This window comes from Sodiomyces alkalinus, assembly GCF_003711515.1.
Source record: "Sodiomyces alkalinus F11 unplaced genomic scaffold SODALscaffold_4, whole genome shotgun sequence".
NCBI lineage: Eukaryota > Fungi > Ascomycota > Sordariomycetes > Glomerellales > Plectosphaerellaceae > Sodiomyces > Sodiomyces alkalinus.
The window spans coordinates 1,370,628-1,396,581 of NW_021167082.1; the positions used below are offsets into that span (position 1 = coordinate 1,370,628).

The 25,954-nt window shown below is 55.3% G+C and overlaps 9 protein-coding genes across 9 annotated transcripts in view; 4 read left to right on the plus strand and 5 right to left on the minus strand.

Annotated features, from left to right (window-relative positions):
• Window positions 1-262: 262 nt before the first annotated feature.
• On the minus strand, window positions 263-1,752 carry SODALDRAFT_332693 (nuclear pore complex component). Its single transcript, XM_028611782.1, has 2 exons — window positions 1,258-1,752; window positions 263-1,164 (listed from the first exon to the last, which is right to left on the minus strand). Exons 1-2 carry the CDS (start codon window positions 1,503-1,505, stop codon window positions 624-626), a joined length of 789 nt encoding a protein of 262 aa, XP_028467061.1. The 5' UTR covers window positions 1,506-1,752; the 3' UTR covers window positions 263-623.
• A 418-nt stretch (window positions 1,753-2,170) lies between these two features.
• Window positions 2,171-4,578, plus strand: SODALDRAFT_310623 (hypothetical protein). Its single transcript, XM_028609143.1, has 3 exons — window positions 2,171-2,737; window positions 2,793-3,976; window positions 4,078-4,578. The coding sequence occupies exons 1-3, from the start codon at window positions 2,308-2,310 to the stop codon at window positions 4,168-4,170; spliced, it is 1,707 nt and encodes a 568-aa protein (XP_028467062.1). The 5' UTR covers window positions 2,171-2,307; the 3' UTR covers window positions 4,171-4,578.
• A 166-nt stretch (window positions 4,579-4,744) lies between these two features.
• SODALDRAFT_323674 (major facilitator superfamily transporter) lies at window positions 4,745-6,614 on the minus strand (the record flags this gene model as incomplete). The annotated part of the gene is made up of 2 exons (XM_028609820.1): window positions 4,745-5,055; window positions 5,153-6,614. 2 exons carry the CDS (start codon window positions 6,612-6,614, stop codon window positions 4,745-4,747), a joined length of 1,773 nt encoding a protein of 590 aa, XP_028467063.1.
• Window positions 6,615-7,876: 1,262 nt separating this feature from the next.
• Window positions 7,877-9,237, plus strand: SODALDRAFT_378359 (hypothetical protein; the record flags this gene model as incomplete). The annotated part of the gene is made up of 5 exons (XM_028614978.1): window positions 7,877-8,186; window positions 8,230-8,303; window positions 8,432-8,716; window positions 8,772-8,812; window positions 8,890-9,237. Exons 1-5 carry the CDS (start codon window positions 8,095-8,097, stop codon window positions 9,235-9,237), a joined length of 840 nt encoding a protein of 279 aa, XP_028467064.1. The 5' UTR covers window positions 7,877-8,094.
• On the plus strand, window positions 9,045-10,048 carry SODALDRAFT_155742 (hypothetical protein). The gene is made up of 2 exons (XM_028606898.1): window positions 9,045-9,381; window positions 9,446-10,048. Exons 1-2 carry the CDS (start codon window positions 9,367-9,369, stop codon window positions 9,998-10,000), a joined length of 570 nt encoding a protein of 189 aa, XP_028467065.1. The 5' UTR covers window positions 9,045-9,366; the 3' UTR covers window positions 10,001-10,048.
• A 1,524-nt stretch (window positions 10,049-11,572) lies between these two features.
• Window positions 11,573-14,255, minus strand: SODALDRAFT_256687 (hypothetical protein; the record flags this gene model as incomplete). Its single annotated transcript, XM_028607441.1, has 2 exons — window positions 11,573-13,329; window positions 13,409-14,255. Coding segments are annotated over 2 exons (2,604 nt in total), but the record flags the coding sequence as incomplete, so codon positions are not given.
• A 7,851-nt stretch (window positions 14,256-22,106) lies between these two features.
• Window positions 22,107-22,417, plus strand: SODALDRAFT_332701 (hypothetical protein). Its single transcript, XM_028611783.1, has one exon. It carries the CDS (start codon window positions 22,124-22,126, stop codon window positions 22,295-22,297), a length of 174 nt encoding a protein of 57 aa, XP_028467067.1. The 5' UTR covers window positions 22,107-22,123; the 3' UTR covers window positions 22,298-22,417.
• A 206-nt stretch (window positions 22,418-22,623) lies between these two features.
• On the minus strand, window positions 22,624-22,873 carry SODALDRAFT_332702 (hypothetical protein). The gene has a single exon (XM_028611784.1). It carries the CDS (start codon window positions 22,816-22,818, stop codon window positions 22,663-22,665), a length of 156 nt encoding a protein of 51 aa, XP_028467068.1. The 5' UTR covers window positions 22,819-22,873; the 3' UTR covers window positions 22,624-22,662.
• A 2,570-nt stretch (window positions 22,874-25,443) lies between these two features.
• SODALDRAFT_323676 (glutathione peroxidase) overlaps window positions 25,444-25,954 on the minus strand; it is a gene marked incomplete at both ends in the record, with an annotated part of 602 nt that continues 91 nt past the window's right edge. Inside the window, one exon of the mRNA XM_028609821.1 lies at window positions 25,444-25,913. Coding sequence (XP_028467069.1) covers window positions 25,444-25,913 — 470 coding nt within the window. The remainder of the gene's footprint in view (window positions 25,914-25,954) is intronic.

The window sequence follows — 25,954 nt, forward strand, 5'->3', positions numbered from 1 at the left end:
GGGGGGACCCGGATTCTCGATACTGGGACCGTCGCATTTAGGTGCATCCAGAGGTACCCACATGTAGCGGAATCGGAGCCAATTAGGGTTTAAGGAATGGAAGACCAATTCTTATCGTGGAGCCAGGTCCGATAAGGCCCCACGTAATACGTGGTACGTGGTACGTTGTACGTATCGACGGAGTATTGTTCCCTGAACGAATACAGCGCAGCAGCTCTCTCCTTCCTTCGTATTCCCTACTAAGACGTATTACATGGAGGAAAGCAGGAAAAGAAGGGGGAAAAAAAGAATAAATAAAAAAAGACGTCGAAAGTCTTCAAGTGCAGTGTCTATTGGATTGGTTCATTCCCACAGTAGAGCAGACATCGTAGCTTCTTTAAAGATGTCCCATGCTGAACTCAACTCATTAACCGCTTTATGCGAAGGCTGATGCCGCTTCCCCCTTAAACTGGCCCGGGCGGCATCTACTAGACAGAAATCACCCCAGTCTTGGGTTTCATATCTAGATTTTATCGTGGGAGGGCCAAAGATATATAATAGTTCCGTTCCGGCCTCTGGTCTTTCCTTTCGTATTTGCCATCCCCATTCCCATGCTCGACACCCGCTTACTTCATAGGCCAAGCTCACTGAAGCCACGTCCCACCCGAGGACCGCCTTCCTCTTTCGTAGAGCCACTTGTTGTTAAGACCAACGCTGGTACGCTTCCCCGCCAAAGGACTAGGCGTCGTATCCGGGAAGAGGCTCGATGCCGTACTCGCCGCAAAAGGGGTAGGAGAGCCGAAGGAGGATCGCCGGTTGGCGATGCTGTTGGCGAACTTGGACGGGCTGTTGTTCGCAGGCGAAAAGGGGGATCCGCCGGACTTGATCGGGCTTCCTCGTCCCGACAACGGGGAGCTGGTGTAGCTCCGGTTGCTGGCCACCGACCCGGCCAGAGACGGGGTCCTCGAGTACCGAGGCGGGGTGCTGTAGGTGGCGTTCGGCGTGGAAGGCTTGGAGCCAGCCGGCAGGCCCAGCAGCTTTCGCTGGGCCGCGGTGAGCGGGATGTCGTCGAGGTTGTCGTTGGGTCGCAGCAGGGGCAGCACGGCGAAGCCGATGTTGACGAGCGGTATCGACTGTAGCGCGAGGCGGGCCCAGCCGAGGTAGGTGCGTGTTGGACCTTTGATACTGTACTGGTCCGTTAGCAACCCGATGTTTTTTTTTCTTTGGGGCACACCCCTCCATGGCAAAGCATTCGGAAGTCGGGCCGTGGTTACGTACAGCTCAGGACCGATGAAGTACCGTAGGCCGACCTGCACAGCCCATATACCGACAATGGCTAGGACACTCCAGAATATCCTGCGAACGTTCTTATCGGAAAAAGTCGTTGCGTTGCGTCGCCTGGCGATCTCGTCGAGTCGAGGGTGACGCCACGTTCCGGGGCTGTCGGTCACTGGGGGTGTGTTCTTGGGCGTAGACTTCAAGGGTGTTTGGGTAGCCACCCTGCTGGCGATGGGGGTGGTTGGCATGATGCTTTGTGGCAGCCGGGCGGGTCAGTTGGGATATCGAGGATAGAGGGAGTTGGTCCACGGGGTCTGGCGAGGAGAAACGGATAGGTGAGCAAAGAAACAGACCCGCCGGCAAGGAAAGAAAGCAAGCATAACGACCGAAAGAACCAAACAAATACTGACTTTCTTGCAGTCGTAGTTAAACCTGTTGAATGTTAGTATTCTCTCTTCTAGCCCAGCCGGGCTTGTTGGCGACGAGGTTTCTCCGATGCGCCGATGATGGTGGTTTTTTGTTGATGGTTGGAATGGAGACGAGATGCGTCGCGAAAACAATTGGGAGACTGACCAGGATGAACGGTTTCGGCGGACAACGGAGAAGACCCCACAAATCTGCAGGGGTTCCACCTTAGGGACGCAGTAACTAATATTGCGCACTGTGGACTTAAGCCCATTTATCTGTCATCTGCTGACTGTGCAGTAGCTATATGTACTGTGTACCTTATTGTACGACAAGGACACTACCTAGCCACAGCGGCCCAAAACCAGCCCCACCATTGACGTGCTTAAGCCACGCAGCTACTTAATACTTTACGTATCGGATTCCACTCAGCCCCATCTGTCCCTCCCGCTCTTACTGTATGTATCACGGGCGCTCTTCTCCATCCCTCCCCAACCCCCCCCCCCAACCCAAAGAATTGCGTGCCGTTCAACCTCGTTCCAACCCTTTCCATCCCCAAACGAAATCGACAGCAGAGCTGAGCTGAACCTCCTCTGCTTGCAATTCCTTTTTTCTTTTTCTTTTTCTTCTTTCTTTTTTCCTGCCATGGGTGTCTTCGACAACCTGATGCTTGGCCTCGACCAAGGCCTGTCGGAGTTCTTTGCGCAATGGAACGCCTACTCGACAGCCCTCGTCACCCTCCTCGTCCTCGTCATCTCTTACCGCCTCGTTACTCATAAGGAGCCCGATGTGCACCCTCTGCTGCTGGCCCGTCAAGCCCAGTCCTCTCCCGTCCGACAGGAGGGCGAGTCTCCGGTCTATCGTGCCCATGGCGTTCCCCATGGCATGGCCTTGAACAGCGGGCTCAACATTAAGGATACCGGTGCCTCCAAGTGGTCATGGGGCCGCGACGGAGATCTACGGGATATATGGCGCAGGGCTGTTGCTGGGACGCCTGAGGAAGCCGGGAAGCCTTCGGGGACCAAGGGACGTTTGCTGACGGCTCATGGGCCGAAGATTGAGGCCCATTCTCTTGGTTGGTTCCTTCCTTTTCTTCTGCTTCTTTTTTCTTCTTCTCCTGACAAATCTAGACGACATCACGCGCCAAATCAACCTGCTCGGCCGATACCTTCACGATCAAGGCGGAATCCGGGTCGCCATCTATCTGCCCAACTCCATCGAGCTCCTCGCAACTCTCTTCGCCTGCTGCTTTTACCCGAACCTCATCCCCATCCTCATCCCCTTCGGTGTCAAGGAAGATGAACTTGTGTCCATGCTACGCCGCTCTGCCGCCGATACGGTTGTCACCGCTCCTGGCGCCTTCCCCTTCAACGTTGTCGTCGAGTCGTACCCCGCCCTTCGTCAACTGGTCTGGGTTGCGGACGAGGGCAACCGTCACATGGACTGGAACGAGGTGCCCCAGGGCATGGGCGGCAGCGTCAACGTCGCCACATGGCAGGACATCGTCCAAGAGGCCCCCGTCGCCGCCGGTACCGAACTCCCCCCGGCAGCCGGTCAGCAAGAGGCGCAAGACATCATCATCTTCTGGCAAGGCAAGCCCGGCTCCGTCGACGAGATGGTCCGCTTCTCCCAAAACAACCTGGTCTCCGCCGTCGCCGCCCAGCTCGCCGCCGTACCCGCGGCGCAGCGTCTCGGGCCCTCGGACCTGTTCCTCCCCGCCGACTCTCTCACGAACGTCTACACCCTCGCCCTGACCCTGACCGCGCTGTACTCGAACGCCTCGCTCGCCCTCACCTCCGTCGCCGGCAAGTCGGCCGACCTGATCCTGGCCACCCAGGGCGTCGCCCCCACCGTCGTCGTCGCCTCGCCCGAGACCCTCCTCAACGTCCACCAGGAGTCGTCCCGCAAGCTGTCCTCGGTACCGGCCAAGCTGTCGCACTGGCTCCGCACCCGGAGCCTCGTGGAGAACGGCGTCATGCCTACTTCGTCGGCGACTTCGGGCTACCACCCCGCCGTGGGGACCTCCCCGAAGAAGCTCCGGCTCGTCTACACCGCCGAGCGGGCGCGCGCCGGGTCCCCCGCCCTGTCGTCGCAGGTGTTGTCCGACCTCCGGGTCTGCCTGGGCGCTCGCGTCGTTTACGCCCTCACGGCAGCCGAGGTCGCCGGCGCCGTTGCGCAGACGGGGTACTACGACTACAGGCTACAGCCGGAGACTGGGTCTTACTCGCATTTCGGCGCCCCTGTCACGAGTACCGAGGTCATTCTCCGCGACACGCCAGACCTGAAGTCCACCGATGAGCAGTATCAAGGAGAGGTGAGTTTCTTTGCTTTACCATGCGTGCTGGTGTTTTTTAGAAGAAAAAAAATGAAAAAAACTTTTGATTGCGGTGGGAGCTAACACTGTCTTTGTCGTAGATCGTTGTCAGGGGCCCTTCGGTGGTCGGAAACGAGGCCGCCTTGGGGGTCAATGGGAAGATCCTCGAGGACAACACTCTCGCATATGTATGAGAAGGAGGTTCATAGGAAGACACGGAGACAGAGAGAGAGAGAGAGAGAGAGAGTTCTTTGCTTTGTTATGCCTTCCGAGGATAGCGAGGCATCTTTTACCTTCCACCATTAGACCCGGTTGACCTGATGCGAAAGACCAAGCGAAGCCGGAGAACGTTCCTAAAAGACGACTTTATTCTATGAGATGAATATGACGAATCAACTTAAAAATAGAATACTGTGAGATTCTGCCCGACAAACCCCGATCAAATGTAGGCGTTGTAAAAGCCTGGCTAGCCCGAGGGACTCCCCCGGGAGTGATGGCTTTGCTGTTTGTGTATGCGTGGTTGTGGGTGTCTATCAAGTACTGAATAGCAGAGTAGACGCGACACATGAGTCTTATGGTCGTAAGGGGATGAAGAGACAGCGATGAAGAATAATACATCTACATATAATCAGTAGTATAGGTAACTTGTCGGCAAACTGCCGTCAGATGCAGCCGCCAAATGCTCGCAAAATATGCTCGTATGCCAGGTGTAAAATTTGCCCATTTTATTTACCGAAGCCATCCCGCCGACGGGGTAGCCGACACTGGTTATCTTCTTTCCAGGGTACTGTGAAGGGTGTGCTGCTTCATGAACGAAAGACTGACGAGGGTCAAGAGGGAGACGCCGAGAATGGTGAGCCAGACGCCGCGGAACGCTTCGATGAAGGATTCCATGACGCCTTCCTTCCAGGCTTCCGGCAGGTGCTTCAGCTCGTCCAGATCGTCGCGGATGCGGCTGATCCTCTCCGCAGCGTCGGGGTAGTCCTTGAAGCGGGCCCAGAGGTTCGTCTTGAGGAGATTCTGGTACACGGTCGAACCGACGGTCACGCCGATGGTTCCGCCACAGCTGCGAGCGAGGTCTAGAAAAACGGGGAGAATCGTGGTTTGGGTTAACTTTGTGAAAACTTCCCGTGAGGGTGTGTAACGAGAGTGAGGGGATACGAAGGACGAACTTACAAGTAGCAGACGTGATGACGGCCTGGTGGGAGTGATCCACGGCAGCGATGCAGGCCAGCAAGGTCACGGTCAGCATGGCGCCGTAGCTGCCACCGGTCATGAAGAAGGCGACACCGACGACCCAAGTGGGCGTGTCGGCGGTGAAGGTGGTGAGGATGACGGAGGCGGCGACGAGCAGCAACCCCGAGGCGATGCCCAGGACGAGGTAGCGACCTGTGCGCTTCATGATGTAACCGGAACTCACGGAGCAGATGGAGACGCCGAGCGGCGCGGGGAGAAGGCGCAAGCCGGCGTCGGTGGTGGAGAGGCCGATGACCTGGAGGTAGACGGGCAGGTAGAAGAGACTCATCATGATGACCATGGTGCCGAGGAAGCTGGCGAGACAGGCGGCGAAGACGGTGCGGTGGGCCAGCAGGCGCACGGGGATGATGGGGAGGCGCGCGCGAGACTCCCACACGAGGAAAGCGACCAAGGCGACGACGGAGAGCGGGATGGCGGTGAGAGGTAACGGGTGGGACCACGGGACGGAGTTGCCGCCGGTGTTGAGGCCGAGGAGGAGGAGCACGAGGAAGGCGATGGTGAGGAAGGCGCCGACGAAATCGATACGGGCGAGGTAGGATTTCTGCGAGGCCTTCGGGGGCACGCGGACGAGGAGGGCGACGATCACGGCGGAGACGAGAACGGGGGGCACCTGGACGAGGAAGGCGAGGCGCCAGCCCCACGGGGAGTTGTCGTTGATGAAGCCGCCGAAGACGCCGCCGAGCATGGCGCCGGAACCGTAGGCGATGTTGCCGACGCCCTGGATGACGCCCCGGCGCCGGAGGGGGACGAGGTCGGAGGCCAGGAAGGTGGCGATGGACATGAGACCCCCGCCGCCGATGCCGGCGACGACGCGGCCCAGGATCATGACGGACTGGTTGCGCGCCAGGCCGCAGATGAGGTTTCCCGCCGCGAAAAGCAGGTTGCTGAGGATCAGGCCCGGGCCGCGGCCGAAGATGTCGGTGAGGCGGCCCGAGAGGGGCTGGCAGGCGGCGTTGGAAATGAGGTAGGCGGTGGCGAGCCAGGAGAGCAGGCTGAGGGACTTGAACTCGGAGGAGATGGGGGCGGAGAGGGTGGCGATGATGGTCGAGTCGATGGCGCCGAGGAAGACGCCTAGGTAGGCGGCGCCGAGGATCAGGGCGAGGCGGCCCGGGGGGACGGAGGCGGTGATGACGGTTGTTTCGTCTTCGTCGGCCTCGGCGTCGGCCTCGGCGTCATCCCAGTCAGAAGAATGGGCTGTCGTTCCGTAACCATTGTGGCCATTGGCTTCGCCGGACAGTTCGGTGTCTGTTCGGTCATTGAGCAGAGGCGCCGTTTCGGGGTTAGATGTGGCATTGACGTCCTTGTGGGCGGTGGGAGTGATGAGAGGCGGCGGCGGCTGCTCCTCATCTGGCCAGTCTGGGCTGTTGTTTCCAGAGACCATTGCGAGCCAAGTGTACGTCGTCCAAAGGCGAGACACCCCTCGTCTTTTGGGCTTTGTTACGGGCCCGGAGAAGATGAGAAGATGATATGAGGTGTCGAACAGTGTCGGACAGTACGTGACGTGAATGCTCGTACTCTTCTCCCTGGGCCCGAGTCCAACGAAATTCATTACATAAGGCAATAAGTCAACGCTCGCGTCGGGGCCGAACACGGGGGAGGAGTGGGGGAAATTGCAGCTTAGGCCGAGATCGGTGGGGCGGTTGAAGGATGGGGTAATCAATAACGCCGACCACCTTTGTTCCTTTATTTGTATAAAGTAATTACTCCGTACCTACCTAGGTACCTACCTACGCAAGTGTCTTCGTCTAGGCCCCGTTCGCGAAAGCTCACAACGTGGGAAATCCTCCCATCGTGGCGGAAAAATGCACAACTCATGACCCACCGATGGCATAAGGACCCCTTTTGTATGATATTTTCAGTGTAACTGCATTTTTTATGCATCCCTCTGTCATCCCCCTGTTATCCAGGTACCACGCTAAGCAGGGGGCCACGATAGGAGGAAAACTCACAAGATGGGAGGATTTACACGTAATCTCTTGTTAGTATCCAAAAGGTGGTAACAACGTAAAAAACTCACAAGATAGGCTCCGCAGTTAGCCGCGCCGTGGCTGACGAGGCTGACGTTGAAGCTATTCCCAACGTTGAAGCTATTCCTAACGACGAGGGCGATATATCAATATGTTATAAAGTGACCCTTCTATGATATCCTCTATACTAATAGAACCCAGGGCCGCTATATCGATGTACGTGGTAGTCACCACGATGCTTTCCACCAGCAAAAAAGTAGTGTCTTTTGCATACGAAAGACTTGACCCGGCATCACGGATCGGCTTAATATTTCCCCGATATGCCTCCCTCATTTCTGCATAAAAAGATACATCGAGGGCACGGACTAGCGTCAAGATAGCGCCTTGGCTCTGTTTGTAACTTTCACAAAAGCCTCCTAAAAAAGCTCCCATCTTGTGAGCTTTCGCGAACGGGGCCCTAAGGTACTTCGTACACCTATAGACTTTAGGTACCGCAGGGGACTTGTGCACGCTTGCCCCAACACGGAAGCCAGTGCAGCCCTTGCCATCAGGGTTCACGCGAGCTTACCTCCTATATCGGCCTCCCCCCATGTCCTGTAACAAACTGCCCTCCTAAGCCCCGGCCTCTCCCCCTCAATATATAGTCTTCTTAACTTTCCCTTTTCCCAGCTGGCTTCTGCTCGCCTGTCACCATCGATCAATGTAGTCTGTCAGTGTGGACGCCTGTTCTTCCGCCCTGCTACTTTCCGGACGACTCTCCTAAACCGAATATCTCTTCGCTGGGTCTTCTCGGCCGCAGTGACGCTGAACTCGGCCTCTATTGATCCACTCCACTGTTACCGAGATGGACGAGTCAAATGAAGAGACCCAGAGCGTTCCCCCAGGAAACCCACGATGAGGTCGGACCAAATGTTTGAGCCGACAAGCTGTGCCCAGACCAGCGATGCCACTGTCCTGTCGCCCTTGTCGACTGGGATGGAAAGGCGGTTTGCAGGCAGGATGTCGGGTCATTCGGCATTCACGTCATAGGTCAACGGCCCGGCCCAACGTCCATTCTCTTTTTGCATCTTGCCTGATCCATACACAGCCGACTATCCGCTCGTGTCAGATATTCCCTCCTCGTCATAATGACTCACTGAGCAGGTACCGACCGGATTCATGGAGCTCGTCTCTCGCCGACACGATCTTCCTTTGCTATTTTCCTTCTCGGCCTCTACTCCGTGTCACCAAGACTCGCCTCAGTTACTGAACGGCTCGGGCGAAATACTCAGTTCGACGCGGGAAAACACTTCCTCGTTCATCATTCCACCAGCTATCCCAGGCGATAAGTGGCGTTCTCGGCTGGGATCTAGATTTGGCATCTCTACGGCCTATGCCGTTTGCCATACTGACGCCAGTAGTTCGTTCAGCTGTTTCGGATGGCCCAGGTCGACAGTGCTGTATCGGCGTTTCTCCCCTGGCAGACAGAACGGAGTCTGCAAAATCCCCGAGCCCGGGGGGTGCGACGATGCAGCAAGTTAATGGACGATTCTCAACGGCAAGGAATGGACTAGGTGCCTTTGCATCAACAGATCCCGAAGAAATCGATGATGAATGGATTCTTCCTTTGGACGTCTGGACAAGCTGACTCTCAACTCGGAAGAGTTCGGGTACCAGTGGGAAGAGAGAGAACGATGCCGATGTGGGTAGTGTGTTCCAACGACGATGGGGGCCGAATGGAGCCGGAGCCGGAGCCGGAGCCGGAGCCGTCGGAAGTTGCGGACCGTGGACGGGAGCTACGTTATTGGAACCGGTGCTTTGTCATGTTCCGGTCGTGGCGCCACAAAATCAACGCAGTGCCACAGTACAACCGATAGATGTGCCGGCTGCACGAGAAAGAACGACTTTCGGAAGGACGATGGGCATCACTTCGGGCGCTTGTCCACTACGGAGAAACCACCGACTGGCCTCAAGGAAGTGTTGGCGCCGCGGAGTCGGTTTGCACAAGGGCAAGGACAGGAGGAGGGGCGTCCATCCGGCGTTTTGGGGGCCGAATGAAACGGCGCACGAACGTGGACGGTTGACACGTGGGGCGATGTCCGATCACATGGAATATTTCGAGGTGATAATGCGCAACTCGGCCACGTCGGAGATTACGGAGAAGCATTGGACAACGACAATTCCGAGATGGTTTCGGGTCTGGTATCAGGATATCCGTGCTTGCCGCTAATACGCATCGAGCCACTCGACCAACTAACTGATCAAGGGAGTAGACTGGTCGAGGAGATACCTCTTTTCAGGAGGGACTCGTATAGCAGCCGTTAGGTGCAATGCCTCCTTTTCTTACCGAAGACGAGCGAGTGGACCAAGTTGGGCCGATGAGAGAACGACGAAAATTGGAATCGGGGGCGGCAAGCAACAGTCGTCGGAAATGGGCGAGAGCATCCGAGGAGAAGTAGACACCAGGGGTCAAGACAACAACGGACGACGACAACCGAAGACGATGAACCGAGCAAGCTTTCTAGACCCCCCGAGTACGACGCAGAGGAACAATTTTCCTCTTTTCTTCTTCATTTTCTTCCGAGACCGACATACGGAGTATACAGCGTCTGGCGAGACCCCTCGGGCCACATGTGGGACGCGATGCGATGCGACGCGACGCGCACCCATGTTTGTTGTTCATGCGTACCTGCATATGTGTCTCTGCCCGGCGACCATGTGTGGCAGAAACACTACCTACCATGGAGCTCCCTACCATGTGCGCGATCAGATTGTCCGGTCACGTCATCGACACCTTGTCAGGGGACCACTGTCCTCCTGAGAACACTGGGTAATATACTCCGGAAGGCATTGTGGTCATGTCTACTCGGCAGATTCGTGGTCCCGGAGATGCGTGATACACTTCAGGGATATATTATCAGTAGCCAGAGGCGATACCTGTGCCTAAGATGTATGCCCTGAATGATAAGCAACCGGGAAACGGAGGGGTGAACTGAACATAGTATGGATATCCGTCGGGGACCCAGTACCTAACCCCTTGGACCCTTATCATGGGCGAGGTGGGACGGTCACTAGAAGCCTCACTAACGTTCTGTTGTATCAAACCCCAGACCCGTCTCATCTCAATCTCATTCATGCATGTATGCATGCATGCATGCATTCATTCGTCCCTTGTTTTTATCTGGCTCCTCCGTCCGTACGGGTGTATGTACCTCGCTACCTTATCCATACATACAATCTAATCGTTCAGAATCCCACATGTGGCCCCCCTGAACAACCTGTTTCTTCTGCCGCATCTACAGCCTACAGTCCACGCCACATAACAACTCATGATTTCGGCCAGCCAACAACATAACATATGTACTCTGTCTGATTCTGATCGTGCATGATCCCACGCGGCGTCTTGGCAACGCACCATCTCTTCCGTTCTGTGATTCCTTCCCTGATCCCACGCAACCCGCTTCCATCGCTATCGCCAACCGCCTCACCCCTGGGTCTTTCCCGCATCCCCCCCGCCCCCCCCACATAGTTTAGGCTACGGCTGCTATGAAAGCGCGCTTGCATCATCTGTATCCGTCCTCCGACGCCATGAGCGGGACCTGCTAGCGTCTCATATATGGCGGATGCTTTGGAGTTTCTCCGTTATCTGGCCTGCCGCGGCTGAAGGCCTAGGCCGTCTTTCCAATACTATATACTGTCGAATTAGTCTCGTGCCTCGCGACTAGGCCCGTCAGACCTCGCGTGGTTGCGACAGACACCCGAACACCCATCAAGAGACAGCATCATGACATCAAAATATACCGGAAATGTTTGCCCATTGGAATCAAAGAGACATCGGAATATTTGCCATTGCCATCGTATTTGCTCATATACTTCATGATTCGACGTTTCCTTCTCTCTCGCTTTGCTCCATGACTACCTAATAGTATATTGGTATGGTTGTCAACTCCCCTTGCACCCTTCCAACAGATACATCTCATCATGTTATTACATGCCGCAGCCGTGACTCTCCGTATATCGTCAATGGTAGTCCAACGTTTCCCATGGCTCAAAAGTCAGCGAAGAATAAACCTTGTGATTATGCGGGTGATGATGCCCACAAGCTCGTCTTGTTTTTGCTCCCTATCACCAAGCTCGTTCCAACTGGGGCGGCTTTGCGTTGTTCCCTGTTTTTATTGTCCTTTTCTTTTGATTTCTTGATGTTTTTTTTGTTTTTCGCCTTGGCCTTCCCCTCTTCGTATGCTGCACCCCAAATGCAATGACCGCCCGCCCTCGCAGAACCTGCGACTCGATGATGTATTCCAAGAATCCCAAACAAACCCCTCCAACGCCATGCCGACATGTGCGAGAAAACTTGAATCCACAACCCTTTCTCTGTTTTTGTGTTGCCACTTCAGAACATGATCCACTCCACCTCAACACCAGGCCCGCCGATACACCGAGTCCAATTGAACGGCCCTCGTCGCATAGCCTCCATCTTCGCCACCCCGGGGCTCCGAGGCTCGTGATGCTCGCTCCAGTCCCCGGCCCAGAGCCTCTCCAGCACGTCGAGCGCCGCCAGGTTGTTCATGTACCCGGACCTCGTCATGATGTCCTGGCACTTGCTCCGCACAATGTTCTGCTGCAGCTCGTTGACGCATTCGCTGCCCGCCACGAACAGCGGCCACAGGAGGAACTTCTCCGCCACGCTGCCGGGCTCGAGGCTCGTCGCGTAGTACACCACCTGCGACACCAGGTTCTGGAAGATGCTGTGGCTCGACGGCACGTTGGGCGAGGCCAGCCGTTCCGTGTACAACAGGGCCGCGTACCGGAACGCCTCAGACAGCGAGCCCAGGTCGCGCAGCTGCGCCGGCGTCGCCAACCCGGGCAACGAGGCCTGCAGGCGCGCCGTGTCGAACTCCCAGCTCTGCAGCGCCAGCCGGGCGTCCTTCCACTCGTGCCAGAAGTTGCTGCGCTGTTCGTCGTATGACGTCGACGAACAAACCGCCGACGAGAGGAGTTCCTCGTCGTCCAATGTCGACCCGAATCCGTTTCCGTCGAACCGGTGGTGGCCCGGCATGTTGTACAACTCGTTCAGTGGGTGTTGTTGGTGCTGGTGCTGGTGTTGGTGTTGGTGCTGGTGTTGGTGCTGGTGCAGGTGCCCGATGCTCCCCTTGTGAGCGTGACCCAACGGAGGGTTCAAAGGAGACTGCGATCGGGATGGGACGTTGCGGGGAAGTGTCGAGCCGTTGGTGACAAGGTTCTGCACCGGCCGATGTTGGGAGAGCAGATGGAGCCTGCCCAGCTTGCTGATCGTCTTGAACAGCTCGATGTCGCAGCCTACGAGGTTTTCGGCGCCCGGTGGGAGCAAGGGCGCGTCCGGCATGACGCCGTAAAAATTCGTGTTGAGCTGTGCCTCGCGGTCGTTGATGCTGGCCGAGATGGCGTCGAAGTAGGTGAAGATGGCCTCCATCCAGGCCGAGTCACGCGTCGGTCCCATGGACTGCTGCGACCGCCGCCTCATGGCCAGGATCTTCTTCACACCGGCGAACTGTGTGTGGAATTTAGCAATGCCCGACTCCACCATGCGGTAGTGGCAGAGGAGGAGGATGGTAGCCAACACCGAATCGTGGCTGGACTTGGCCGGATCGTTGAGTTGCTGGTTGAGGAGGTGCACCGCGAGGTTCCGGTGCTGATATTCCTCCGAGAGGGACTGGTCTTCGGGTTGGGACTGGGACGGGGATTGTGTGGGGTCAGTCATGCCGTCGGCTGCCGACTTCTCCGCCATGAGCTTCTCGGAAAGCTCCCGCGTGCCCTGACCCAGGCTGAGCCGCCGCTTCATCCGCAGGTTGCAGGCCGAAAGCGCGCAAATGGCGTGCTGGAGGCTCTGGCTGCTCGCCGCGAGCTGCAGAATGTGGTCTCGGTACGGGTTGTTGGGACCGTCGATGAGGACCATGGATTGGCACATGGTGTGCTTGTAATAGTCCATGAAGAAGGGCATCTTGGAGATGAGCTCCTGGCTCACACGGATAGGCTGTGGCTCAAAAACCGTAGGCCATCGTGCTGGAGTCGGATCAGAGGGAGGCGGTGACATGTCTTCCGGAGGCGGTGACGGCCATACTGGACCGTTGGAGTTGCAGCTGGTGCTATATGCATCCATCTCAGGGACGCCTGTGATGCCAGGGCATTGGTGTTAGCGCGCGCGCGAAGAAATTTACGGGCTGAAAAGAGGATTGCGGTTCTGTCTCACTCAGGCTGTCACATTCCGCCATGAGTCTTTGGCTCAGTTGGGTCTCGAAGTTGTCCATGTGCGAGTGCAGGCTGGAGCTCTGGTCCGAACCTGCGTAGACCAGGCTCGGACACGAAGTGGGCGCCCTCTGATCCATAAGAATGGTAGAACCGGGGCTCTGAGCGATGGGGGAACCGTGGCCGCTGAAGTTGTCGTACATGACGTTGGGGCTGTGGAGAAATGGGATGTCATCGCGCGGATACGAGTGGCTCACGGGCGATAGGTAGTCGACCTCGCTAACCGAGGACGAGAGGGAGTCGGGGATGGCGATAGGGCCCAAGTGGGCGCCGAGTTTGCGGTAGCTCGGGCCTTCGGTAGGGACACTGTTCGAATAGGGCAGGCCGTTCCAGTGACTAGCATCAGATAGAGGCCGCGTGGGCTCGGGATGGCTCATGGCTAGGACGTCGTAGGCATGAGGGTAGGGGGTGGTGGGGTTTGAGCTCATATGCTGCGGCGATAGGTCGACATCGTCAGGCATGGTTGTCCTACACGTCTCGTCCGTGTCACTCCAGGCACTGCTAGTCGCGGTCGAGCTCGCTCGCGCCCTTGCACTAGGTGACTTCTTCGAGACGCTGGCCACGGGGGGTGCTTTGGCTATCGGGAGAGACAGCCCCCTCAACTTGCCTCGACTGGCAACGCCGACACCCCAAGTAAGTTGCGTCTTATATCCGGAGCACTCGTTGCCGATCTCGAGACATGGCGAGCAGTAGGGCCGTCGTCGATCACACTTGACAGTCCTCTTGGCACATGTGAAGCAGTCGTCGGTGGCGCCACCAGCAGCAGTGCGTCTCCTGCGCTTGCGGACAGCTTCCTTAGCAGGGGGAGCAACAGCAGCAGTAGCAGCAGCCGCAGCAGGAGGAGGTGGTGGATGAGTTGGTAGCTGCATCGTGGCGATTGTCATATTGAGAGGTGGGTGACAGACTGTCGAGGTGGCAGATGGGACATATGTGACACGACAGTTCAACAAGAGCGTCCAGTCTAACAACAGCCAGACAATAATAAGCTATGAGACACGGGGCCGTGAGAGAGAAGAGAGAAGACGGAAGAGGTCAGTCAGTAAGAAGGATACTGGGTTTGAGTGTCTCGTAAATTAGGACGAGGGTAGCAAAAAGGGTAATGGGAATTATGGGCAGAGGCGTGGGATAAGGGAAGCACGTCTTAAGAAGAGTAGACAATGGGGACAAGGCTCTGGGGAAGCTGTGATTCTTTAGTCCTTCCGCCAGGGACAAGGCTTACTTGCATGGACGAGGGGTTCGATGAGGGAGAGGCCAATGCAGGCTACATGAGGAGCATGGGAAGCAAGTCAACAGATAGGAACGCATGGATAGCAACGAGCAGGGTTGGCACATTGTACCTTGTAAGTAGCCTAGGCCTCGGCGGGGGGCAATGCGGAACAGAGGGACAGGGGTTCAGGGGGGTGGAGAGTGGTGGGAAGTGGGAGTTGGTGAGTTGGAGGAGCGGCGTTGAGGGGGATAGGACGCTGAGGAAATATGGGTAGGGTACGTTGTAGGTAGTGTAGGTAAGGCAGGGCAGACAAGCTCGTGTGTGTCGTAGCTCTGTGACGATATGGTTGAAGGGTGTCGCTGGACTGGAGTACCGGGGGCGTCTTGGGGATAAGAACGGGAACTCGAGAGGATGGGAGTGGCAACCCAGTTGCCAAGAACAGGTACATCGCGGGCGATATTATTGTATGGAGTTACCTCCTAAGGGGAAAAGTACGCTGTATCCGTAGCGGACGAATAACGTAGTCGTCCGGCAAAGAAGCAATGCTTATTCCCATTCGTCCAAGGGAAATGTAAATGTGCCTTTAGGAGGTGGGGGGGGGGGGTGGTGTGGAAGATGGAAGTGAACGTTTTCCGATGGCCTTTTGGGTTCCCGGCACTTGCGGTTGGTCTTTTGGTTGCGTTGCTTCTTCTTCTTCTTTTTGCTCCCCGCTCCCGGTTCGTTTTATCTAGGTAAAGATAAAAGTGTCAGCGGGAGGAATCAAGAACAACGACCATGGCCAGTGCCGCCGAATTGGACATCAGCAATGGCAGCAGAACAGCGCAGCGAAGAATTCAGATTCCAGCTTCGATCAGCACCAGCAACCAGGAACAAGCAACAAGCAACAAGCACCCAGCACCCAGCACTAGCACCGACACCTGATGGGAATCGATATTGGTCGCCCCAGCGGCCAGATGCAGGCGGCAGCGTCGACAACAGGAAGAGGTCGGGTCGGACAGAGGACAAGCATAGCAAGGGCCCCCTGCTATGCCAAGGGGGGAGGCCGAGTGCATGTTCCACAGACATGCATGTACCTAAGAGTAGTACCCTGTACCTTGCCGCTATGTATGTTCGTCGCGATTCCTTAGCTTAGGTAGTCGATGGCTCCTTGTTGATGCTTGATGTGACAGGGTCAGGGGTTCTACCCGGTGTCGTTTCTCTCCCGAGCCCCTTCGGCCTTGGAATCGACTTCGTCTCGGTTCGGACTTAGAACGCGTAATGGACCATTCCACTCCTGATAGGCACTGTTCTGCCCCTTCTCACCACACAGACGTTGTGTACCCACACTTATAACCCCGGTCGTTCGGTAGATTTTGGGTCCTCCGCGTCTCACGGTATATCCGGTTGCGGAAGACACTGTATGTAAAGCCAAATTAATTCTGCCATGGTTTGAGATGAAACAACGTCAAGGTCCGTCTGTCTGATGAAATGGTGATGATGGAATGGATAACGAGGATGAAATCACCAGACTCTACATGTACGAAATATCCAAGTGGAAAACAATAGAAGAATCGGCAAAGGGGAGTGTAAATGAGTGGGGGCAGAGAAGAGAGGCGAGGCGAGACCTGGGAAGGGAAAAAAGGGGGGAGAGATGGAAAGCACGGGTGGGAGTGTGTGTGGGAAGTGTGGAAGTGTGGGAGTGTGGGAGGGAGACTGCTGAAGTGGTGGGAAGGAGAAAGCGGGAGGCAGACATCTGCCGCTTGCGCCACCTGGTTGGCGAGCGGCAGGCATGAGCTTCTTCTCTGTCACCCGGTCCTACCGGTCGCACCTCCCATCCCATCTCTGATACGCCGACACGCAAAGATGCCGGCATAGCATAGGAGAAACCCGAAATGAGGGCGGGTGGTGTACGGGAGCACCGCAAACGCAATGACAAGGTGCGAAGTCGTCGAGTGTTTGAAGGTACGTGTAGAGAGTAGGTAAGGTAGGTAATTGTTCGTCTTGCTCGTTGCGGAGGTCTCGCTAATAGTGTATCGTAGCGCTTATTACCTGTGTGTGCGGTTCGAGTCTCGCGCTGGGGTTTGGATGGTGAATGTGGGTGGGGGAGATGGGTTTGGGGATGGAAGACGAAAGAGCCAAAAGTACGTACCACACACGCGAGAAATTGAAATACCCGTATTGAGATTTCAGTCCCCTGTTACAAGGATATGTAGACGTACCGGGGGAACTATTTTACCTTAACAATACATACCTACTGTAAAGTACTTTTGTTTCGTGTGCCGCCATCACGGATCTATGCGTTTATACGAGGTAGCTTTCAAAAGATACCTCCATTAGGTAAGCCAAGTTTCTAAGGCCCTCCTCCGTAGCTACCTACCTTACCTTATGCAATTGACCAGAGTTGCAGCAGATATTTGTGTTGAAGTAGGAAGGACCGTCCTTGCCCTCTCCTCTCCTACACCCCACCTTCACCTTACTCACCCGGCGTAGGTACCTTGGCCCTAGGTCTGTTCAGCAACCCCGGTTCAATTATTATCTGATGTTGAAAAACTCGGCCTCTAAACTTCCACCAACCATCCATCACATTACAACATACCTTACCTTACCTTACTAAGGTACCTTTAGCTAGCTCATGACCGTTTTAATCATTCCTGCCACCTCGTACCATGTACCGCCCACCTGAGAACGTCGCTCTCGCCTGCTCGACCAAACAGAAAGCGCCAACCGGTGCAAGGGGCTGTCATAATTGGCAACGATTATCAAGCCCGACAGGGCAATGACGATCCAGCGTTCTCACCCTGGATCTTCAAAAAATCGCCTAGCGCACAGGCCGCCAGTACTTGGCTACATACAGCAACAAAGTACGGAGTATTTTTTCCCCAGGTTTGGCGGAGGGAGGAGAACTATCCCCTGATCCAAGGCATGAAAGACAATCCAGGAAAACACCATTTTTTACTCTACCTCGTTTGTCGGTTGCGATCGCATGAGAGCCTGCACGCCTTCTCCGTGGCCTTTCGGTGCAGAACGCAGAGCAGCCACTGTCTCCCGTGGCTTCGAGGATTATTTCATGCCGTGGACTTGTGGCTCTTGCTTCATCCTTGGCTTGCCGGTGCCCACGAACAGTCCGTGCTGCCTCCAAACGTCAAAAAACCCCACCCCAGTCTCCTCGGGCCTGTAGTCCGTCGAGGACCCCACCGCCTGTTGTCGCAAGCCTGTTAGGCGGCCAGACCTCGTTCGTGCGGGCATTCACATAGCATGGATGGACTGTGCTATAACCGCTCATGTCGCTTTAGACAAGATATTGCAGTGGTGGGCGTTTCCTTCTCCTTTCCCAGAGGGCCCCACGCTTCTCCGTTATGTACGTGTTTTTAAGTGCCCACAGGATCTTATCACGCTGTACCATAGCCACTGACCCCGGCCAGGAGCCACTGAAGGAAGCTTCTATGCAGCATTCGACAACATTTCCATAGGTGGCGTTATCTCCTAGGTGCAACGCTCCCGGCTACCCCGAGACCCTTATTAGCGCGACAGGCTTACAACGCACCTCACATCGCGCACGGCATACCTTAACCGACACCGAAGCCCACAGACCGTACATTGTGTACCGTCCTCTCCTAACTGTTTTGTAGCCGCCTCAATTGCATGTTTGAGGGACGGCCGAATCGTGGGTCTGGTATGATGCAGTTTCCCACTCGGAGCGAATTCCTTCACTACTGACCTCTCAACACGTAGCAGACCTCACCGTCATTTCTTTTGACAATGCCATTGTGGGAAGATGCCTGACGCTGCTTCGCATCAGGGGTGAGCTGCTCGGCGGACCAACCACAGGACGGTCAACGGATTCTGTGATTTCCCGAGATACCACGGTTTTGCGATCAAATGAATTAGGATGCACGCAAGTACTCGTCCCATCCCGTGCGCCACAGACGCACTTGTCCACAAAAAAGAGCGTCGATCTCTGTCACATGCAGGACCTTTCGTCGAAACGCTTTCTTTTTCTTCGTTGGCGTCAGCCTCTTTTCCCCGAGGCATCGCTGGACTCCGTGTCGGACCCTGCCGCCATTGTTCCCTTATGCTCGACAATTCGGTGTAGGATGGCGATGCAAGGCTGATGATCGTCGTTTCTTCGACAATCATGGTTAGGCGTTCAACTCTCGCGTCTCGCGGGGTGAGACGTCATTCGTACAGCCAATCGTTCTGAATCTCGAGCGAACTCGGTTTCGATTTGACGCCCAAACGAACCCACATCATGACGCTGCCTAGCATCGAGGGCAAAAAGACAGCGCAATTCCTCTGCCTGCTTACTCCTCTTTTTTTTCTTTTTTTTCTGCTTACTGCAGCAGTAGCATGCCAATGAGGGCTCGGGTCGCCGAGAATTTAGGTATCGTGGGTATCGTGCTAGCATGACCAGCGACTGGCAAAGGTTGAACGGCTAATCAAGTCACTTTCGTACGGCGGGGACGATGCTCCGCCAATTGATTGTGAGCCACTCGCGTATTGCGCCTGTCCAATTTACGGTAGCGAATACCTACCCGGTATTACTTCGTACGAAGTAGCCGGTGCCCCTCTCCTCGCCCCTCTGTTTCGTCATCCCCAAACCACATCGCTTCGGCGGGGCACGAAGGGCAAAACAACAACCGATAAGGAATTGGGCAACAATGAGCGCTCCAACCCCATGACCCGGTCCTATCATCAGTGAACTTGAAGTACTCGTTCCGTGCCGTCTTTCTCAAACCCAATCGGTCACTCCTGAGATTTGAAGAGAGGCATATACCAGTGCGGTTGTCCCGCTCACACCTAATACTAAGCAGATTCAAGCGACATCACGTCTTGGGGAGTCCGAACACCTACCCAAGTGTCCAGAACACCCAAGCATGCGTCCTGGGACGCTAGAATGATCAAAGAAGCCTGTATGGAAGCCCTCCGTCAGCCGGATGGAACTCTGGCCTCCCACAGGACAGTGTCCTGATAGGCAGAGCAAGGATCAGGGGTAGGCGGGATCGGGAGAGACAGGAACCCCTCACGAGAGCACCTCTGACCGCCATGCAACCCAAGGTGTCCTACTCGGTACGGAGTACAGAGTGCATGTACGTAGGCATGTATGCCACGAATACAACAGCAAGCGACGAACAACGAGGAAGATATTTCTGAACCCCCGGCCGCTTCAAGCCCCCTTATCAGGTGCTCTCTGTCGGGGGGTTCTCCTCCTAGCTTAATTAATCATCGGCGCAGCCCCTTCAGCTTTCATATCAACGACGGAGCCATTTACGTTGCATTATAGTGGAAGGGCAGTTTCAATATGACCGTCAACAGGTCACGCTCATTGGCTACCATCATGCTGGTGATGCAGTTCTCCGAGACGCTGCAAGTCATTTGGGACCTCCAATCCTTCCTAGATCGGGCGATCGATCAATATGCGGGATGTGCCTCTCCCTCGCACCCTCCATTCATCTACGGAGTACACATACAGCGCGTAGCTGGACTTGGGTACAAACAGCTGCGCATTATACGGAGATCCCACATGTGTGTCTGTACCTATGGGAGTGAGTGAGTGAGTGTGTGTGTCGTTGATTCTCTCACACCTTCGTCAACGATACTACCGAATGGCGTCTTGGATGAAGATCGTCGACTTTTGGAGCCATCCTCCAGGAGATGCGGTACTCGTATTGCTTTAAGCAGCGAGCTACCTGATTACGGGCATATCGGGGTTCTGCTTAGACGGGTAGATAAAGGAGGGATCAGTGCACAGTGGACAGTGGGCGGCACTTCGTAGTACATAGGTACCTTACGTTGCATGAATGCTTATGTACAGAGCACGGAGTATTTGTGGCTCTCCGAGGACGCCACAAAGCGCCCGACCCGAAATAAGCCTGGTCGCCGACCAGTCCTGACACTTTAATGGATGGCCAAGGCGCCGGCACAACCCTTCTTCGGAAATTTGTCAACCCAGCCTCTTAGTGTCTCCCGCTTCGTCGGGGGTAGAGCCGTAAACGGCAATGTACCCCCACCAAACAAACAAGGCCCGCGGTCAGCCCAAGCCTCGACTAAGCATGCATGACATGACAGAAGTATCAGAAGTAGAAAGAGTAGAAGTGGCCAGTGCGTACCGGCGACCAAAGTCCACTTGACGGACGCCGCCGTGTCAGAGCACAGAGGCTGCCGCCCTGTTTCTTCCTCAGGCGGTTGGTTACCGCTACGCCAGTGAGCAGCGCACTCCATTTCTATGCATCTTTCAGGTCTTATGGAAGAAAGGGAACATTCCTACGGCAGAGAGAACTAGTTTTGCCGCAATCACCTTTTTGCGAAATCGTACAATGTCGCTGGGACAACGCACTTGCTTGACCGGAGGGGTTCGTCCATCAACCTCCCACCGGAGAAAAAGGGCCAACAAATGAGCTGCCAACTGGACTTTCGCATCACACAGAAGTACCCACGTTGAGTTGCAGGTTGCTGGGGTTCCAGAAGTTCTTCCTTCTCCACCTTGCCATTGTACTCGATTGGGATTCGTTCGATACTTGTGGCTCTCCAGCAAGCATGATTGGCCGCTACTGATGGTATTGCAACGTTGCAGTCTTCTCTTCTCTTCTCTGCAAGTGCAAGTGCAAGTGCAAAGTACTCCTCACAGGGGTTTGTATCCGAAGGTACGGAGTATTTGCCGTGGGAGACTCGGTGGACCGTGCACAGGTCAGGGACAGCGGATAGCCTTCTCATCCCGGGGCTGGCCGGACTCTCCCGCGAACGAAGGAACAAACGAACGAATGACATGAGAGACGCCACATGAACGATGCTTATCAAGACCGAGTCCGAGTTTACGATGATGGTGGTTTTGTACCTTATGTGACTAAGCAATGAGGGCGACTCCCAATGGCAGCCGCGGACGACTAGGAATCCCTGGATCTGTTAAGAGGGGTGGATTTCTTGGCTTTGCGGGCTCTTTAGATAGGACAGACAAGTCGGCAAAGGAAAAGCCGCCTGGAACCGGCCATGAAACGAGCGGTCCGTCTCTCCCCTTTCTTTTCTTTATCGGTGAACAATCCCCTTCAAGACTTCACCGTTATACTGCGACACATCGGCCTTGTTCATCCTGGTAGACTTCTTCAGTATGACGAACACACCCAATGGGCGGTGGAACGGCTGGACTAGGCAAGGCGATAGTTTCCCCGCAATACGGCCGGCCAACGGATCTTGTTGACCCCGTTCGTGATCCGCTTCGCCTCGATCCGCTTCGCCGGTCGTCCGAAGCAGGCTACGATTCCGGATCCCCACGACGACACCAATGACTAAGAAGACCCTGTAAATTAGATAATGCCAACCTTTTCTTACCCAGGATTCTCCGCAAAACCGTCGATCCCGTCAGGACGTTTAGGCTTGGGCTGTCCAGGTTTCTATCTGACATGCTCAGGCGCGAAAAGCAAAAAGCAAAAAAAAAAAAAAAAGCAAAAACCTGGGGTAGACTACGTCGATGGCTGTACGATGTGCGTCTACGTTTCTCGATTCGTGGACTTGATGGGTGTCGGGGGGGCCCCCATCTGGGGTATGATCGCGCAGGGCTTTCTCAAGCTACGCCTACCGACACTTTGGTTTCGGACGTTTAACTTTGTTGGTTACGCGTGCCTTCGGGCCTGGCTGGTGATGGTGTTGATATGAATCGTCGCTCCGGAGTCTCGAATAAGTAACGGTCAACTTTCGTCCGGGGATTGCTGCTGCTACCATTTTCGGTTATGAAGTAATTATTCGTAGAATCACAGCTGTGGTACGGCAAAATTGGTCTCTGGAGGACCTTACGGAGCGCTACGCTCTCCCCCTGCCAGATAATCACATGTCAGCACCTCGGACCCATTTTGGGAGGATGGCCGCAACGCAACATCGATGCCCTCAGCGGGGGGGGGGGCCTTGAACAAGGGTCGCGTGCACAGATCATATTTGAGACATTGTATCCCCGTGGCGGTTATCATGCCCCTCGGGCACACTCCTTTTCGAGGAGGGACAGGGAAGATAGATCTCTATGTGATTTACATCGGTTGGGGAGGAGGTGCTGGCACTGGTGGGATACGAGAGATGCGTGCAATCGGATGGTTCCGAGCTACGCTACGCCGCTGACGCTGTGAGCTTCCAGGCGGAGGGGTTGCAAATAAGGTAGTTATCACAGGCGGCGGTCTGAATTGCATTTGTGAATATCCAAAGTCCAAAAAGACCGTGCGAAGTAAGGCAATTAAACAGGGAACAAAACAAAACTAGACAAACCGACCCTACCCGAATTGCCACGACGCCGGGGTCCTTGGGTTATGCATTCGTGAACCATTCATCACCTCGGCCTTGTCGCCTATGCTATGTACGTTGTATGCGCAGTGCTAGCGCCGGAAGCAAAAAAACGCAATCTCGTCTCGCCTCCGACCTTCTCTCGACCTTCTCGAAGCCTCCCCCCCTCCCCCCCCCGAGACAACCCTCAACTGATGCGCACCAGCCATCTGCCCCTTGTCCCACGGTGCGTCAGTAGACGAAGGGCAAGGTCGCATTGCATGGCGGTGCAGCGTTAGACTCGCACTCCTGACTGGCCGTATCGTAATGTATACCATGGATGAATATCAGCTGGTCGGCGGCACCCGAGCTCCAAGTGAAGGAAGACTAACCAAGGAAGGCCTGTCTTGTCATGGAGAACACTGCGACTCTACGTGTAGAATTAGACCTTTTATGGTTGAGGCGATGGGGACAGTTCACGAAAGCCCTTCATGTGATTCGTTGTCTGCAAGCTCCTCGACTTGGCAAGATGACGCCGGGATATCTGATCTGGGGGCGTCCAAGTGTTCATATATTTCAAGGTTTTTATTTTATTTTATTTGTTTTCTCGTTTATACCGAGGGGTAGAACGACCGTGACATTGTGAACCGTAAACCCGTTGGAGAGAAAATGGGAAAAAGGGGGAGGAGGGGCGGAAACGGACGGCGGAAATGTGGGAAAGGGGTCAGAAGGATTGACAAACGCCGTTACTTGCCGATCAGCGATTCCAAGGTGAGCGCAAGTCAAGCAAGCCACCATGCACCGTTGTTCGTTCGCAATGTTCTAGAAGTCCGGGACTATTGCTTCGTAGTTACGTCGCTACTGCATGCGTGTCTTGCGACTTTTTTGCTGCTACGCTTGTCGGCATGCCAAGTTCTCCTCAGAAGACGCATGGAAGGTCGTTCGAAGCCATGGACGGGTGTTTCCATGCGGGGGTGGCAGAGAAGCGAACGATATGAGATGGATTAAGAAAATAAGGAATAAGGGGGAACGGGGGGAGGGGGGGAGGGGTGAGAAAGGAAGAGAAGAGAGGGAAGATGGGAGAGGCAGAGAGGAGAGGGGGGGGGGGGGGGGGGGGGGGGGGGAGTGGGGGAGGCTGGGCGACGCATCTGGATCCTTTCCCGATGGGAAGTGGGAGGATGCTTTGCTGTTCCTGGGGCGTTGCAGATGTTGCGATGCGTTTCTGCAAGGCCGCCCGCAGCGCTGGCCAGCGCTTGCCACGACGTTATCATGCAAAACTTGTTACATCATAGAAAACGACGCTCGATAACAGATACTTGGTCTTATCCCCCTCGTTGTGCCGCCAGTTCAGACGCGAACGCGGGTTGGTAATCCAATATCGAGGGGCCCGAAAGGGGAAGCTGTTTGTCGTTGTTCTGTATATACAGGTATAACCGGGAGACGATGAGATGAGCCGGCGGGAAACAGGTAATTAGCGAGGGAACAGGACGAGAAGGGGGACGAGGGAAGACATTTGTTTTGGTGTAGACTACTAGGTGTTTTCAATTACGAAGAGAATGACATGTTGCCTCCATTCCTTGTCGACTTGGCCCAACCACAATCAAGGGTAGGAATGAAGCGAACCATGGGTGTCGGTGGTACTGTTGCCGGGCTGCTCGACACCTCTCATTCGACTCTTGTCAAGCTTCAGTGCCCATTAGTCTGCGCATTGGACTTGCATGAGGCCCGACTATACCAATCAAGCTATGTATCTGTTCATGGTTATATCTGCCAGAATTATGGCCTGATACTCGCGGGGTGGATGTTCGGTTGCTTTAGTTTTTCACACCCCCCCAAACAGACCCCCTTCTGTTCTCTTGCTCATTTCTGCGGCCCATGTTGACAGCTATCGCGCCATGGTATAATGTTGTCTGGACGTTGGACGACGAGGACCAGGGGATGACCTGGAAAATGTAGCTACCCATGCCTATCCAGTGTGGCATGGTTTGTGACCGTCTCAAAGGGCCACATGACGGGTGGTTGTATGGAACCGAGACTACGGTGCTGGGCGGGACAGCATGGGGAAGGACAGTGTTGGATGTGGGAGAGAAGCACGTACTCGCGTATCTGAGGACTCTTGGAAGTTGGGGGTTGAGGGAGGATGTGGCCTCGGGGTAAGGTGAAGAAGATCATTGTGGGTAGAGTGATTAAGGGTGTATGAATATATATGGTGAGGGCATGACTGTTCTCGACAGACAAGCGTCGCCAGCGTCGTGAGAGAAGAAATCAGAGAACATGGGTAAGGGGGGACATGAAATTCAACGCCTTGACGATGGACCACACCGTGCCTAGGTAGCTTTGACCAGTGCCAACATCTCCCGGTCTCCCTATTTCCAATTTCCATTTCTGCTTTCAACTGCGAATCCAATCTCTTTCCCTTTTGTCTCACGCACACTCTCACCCCACCCTCTCTCTCCTTTTTTTTCTCTTCTTTTTTGTCTTTCCTTTTTCTTTTTTTTCTTTTTTCCTTTCCCTACTCACAGCTTCGCGCCTCTCGCGCTCGGTGCGAACCCAACTCAAGCAGCCTTGGCAGCAAGCTCGGCCAGGATAGCCCCCTCCAGGCTCTCCGGCTTCGTGGTACTGGCCCACCGGCCCTTGACCTTGCCGTCGCGGGCGACGAGGAACTTTTCAAAGTTCCACTTGACGCGGCGGAGGCCCATGATGCCGGGCTTCTCCTCCTTGAGCCATTCGAAGAGCGGGTGGGCGGCGTCGCCGTTGACGTCGACCTTGTGCATGATGGGGAAGGAGACGCCGTAGTTGAGCTGGCAGAACTGCTGGATCTCCTCGTCCGACCCGGGCTCCTGAGCGCCGAACTGGTTGCAGGGGAAGCCGAGGACCTGGAAGTCGTCGCCGTGCTTCTCGCGGATCGACTTGTAGAGGGACTCGAGGCCGGCGTACTGCGGGGTGAAGCCGCATTTGGAGGCAGTGTTGACGATGAGGACTACCTTGCCCTTGTAGTCGGATAGGGGGACCTCCTGACTGCGGTCTGTTTTGGTTGTTAGCGTGCGTGTTTTGAATGCTGAAAGA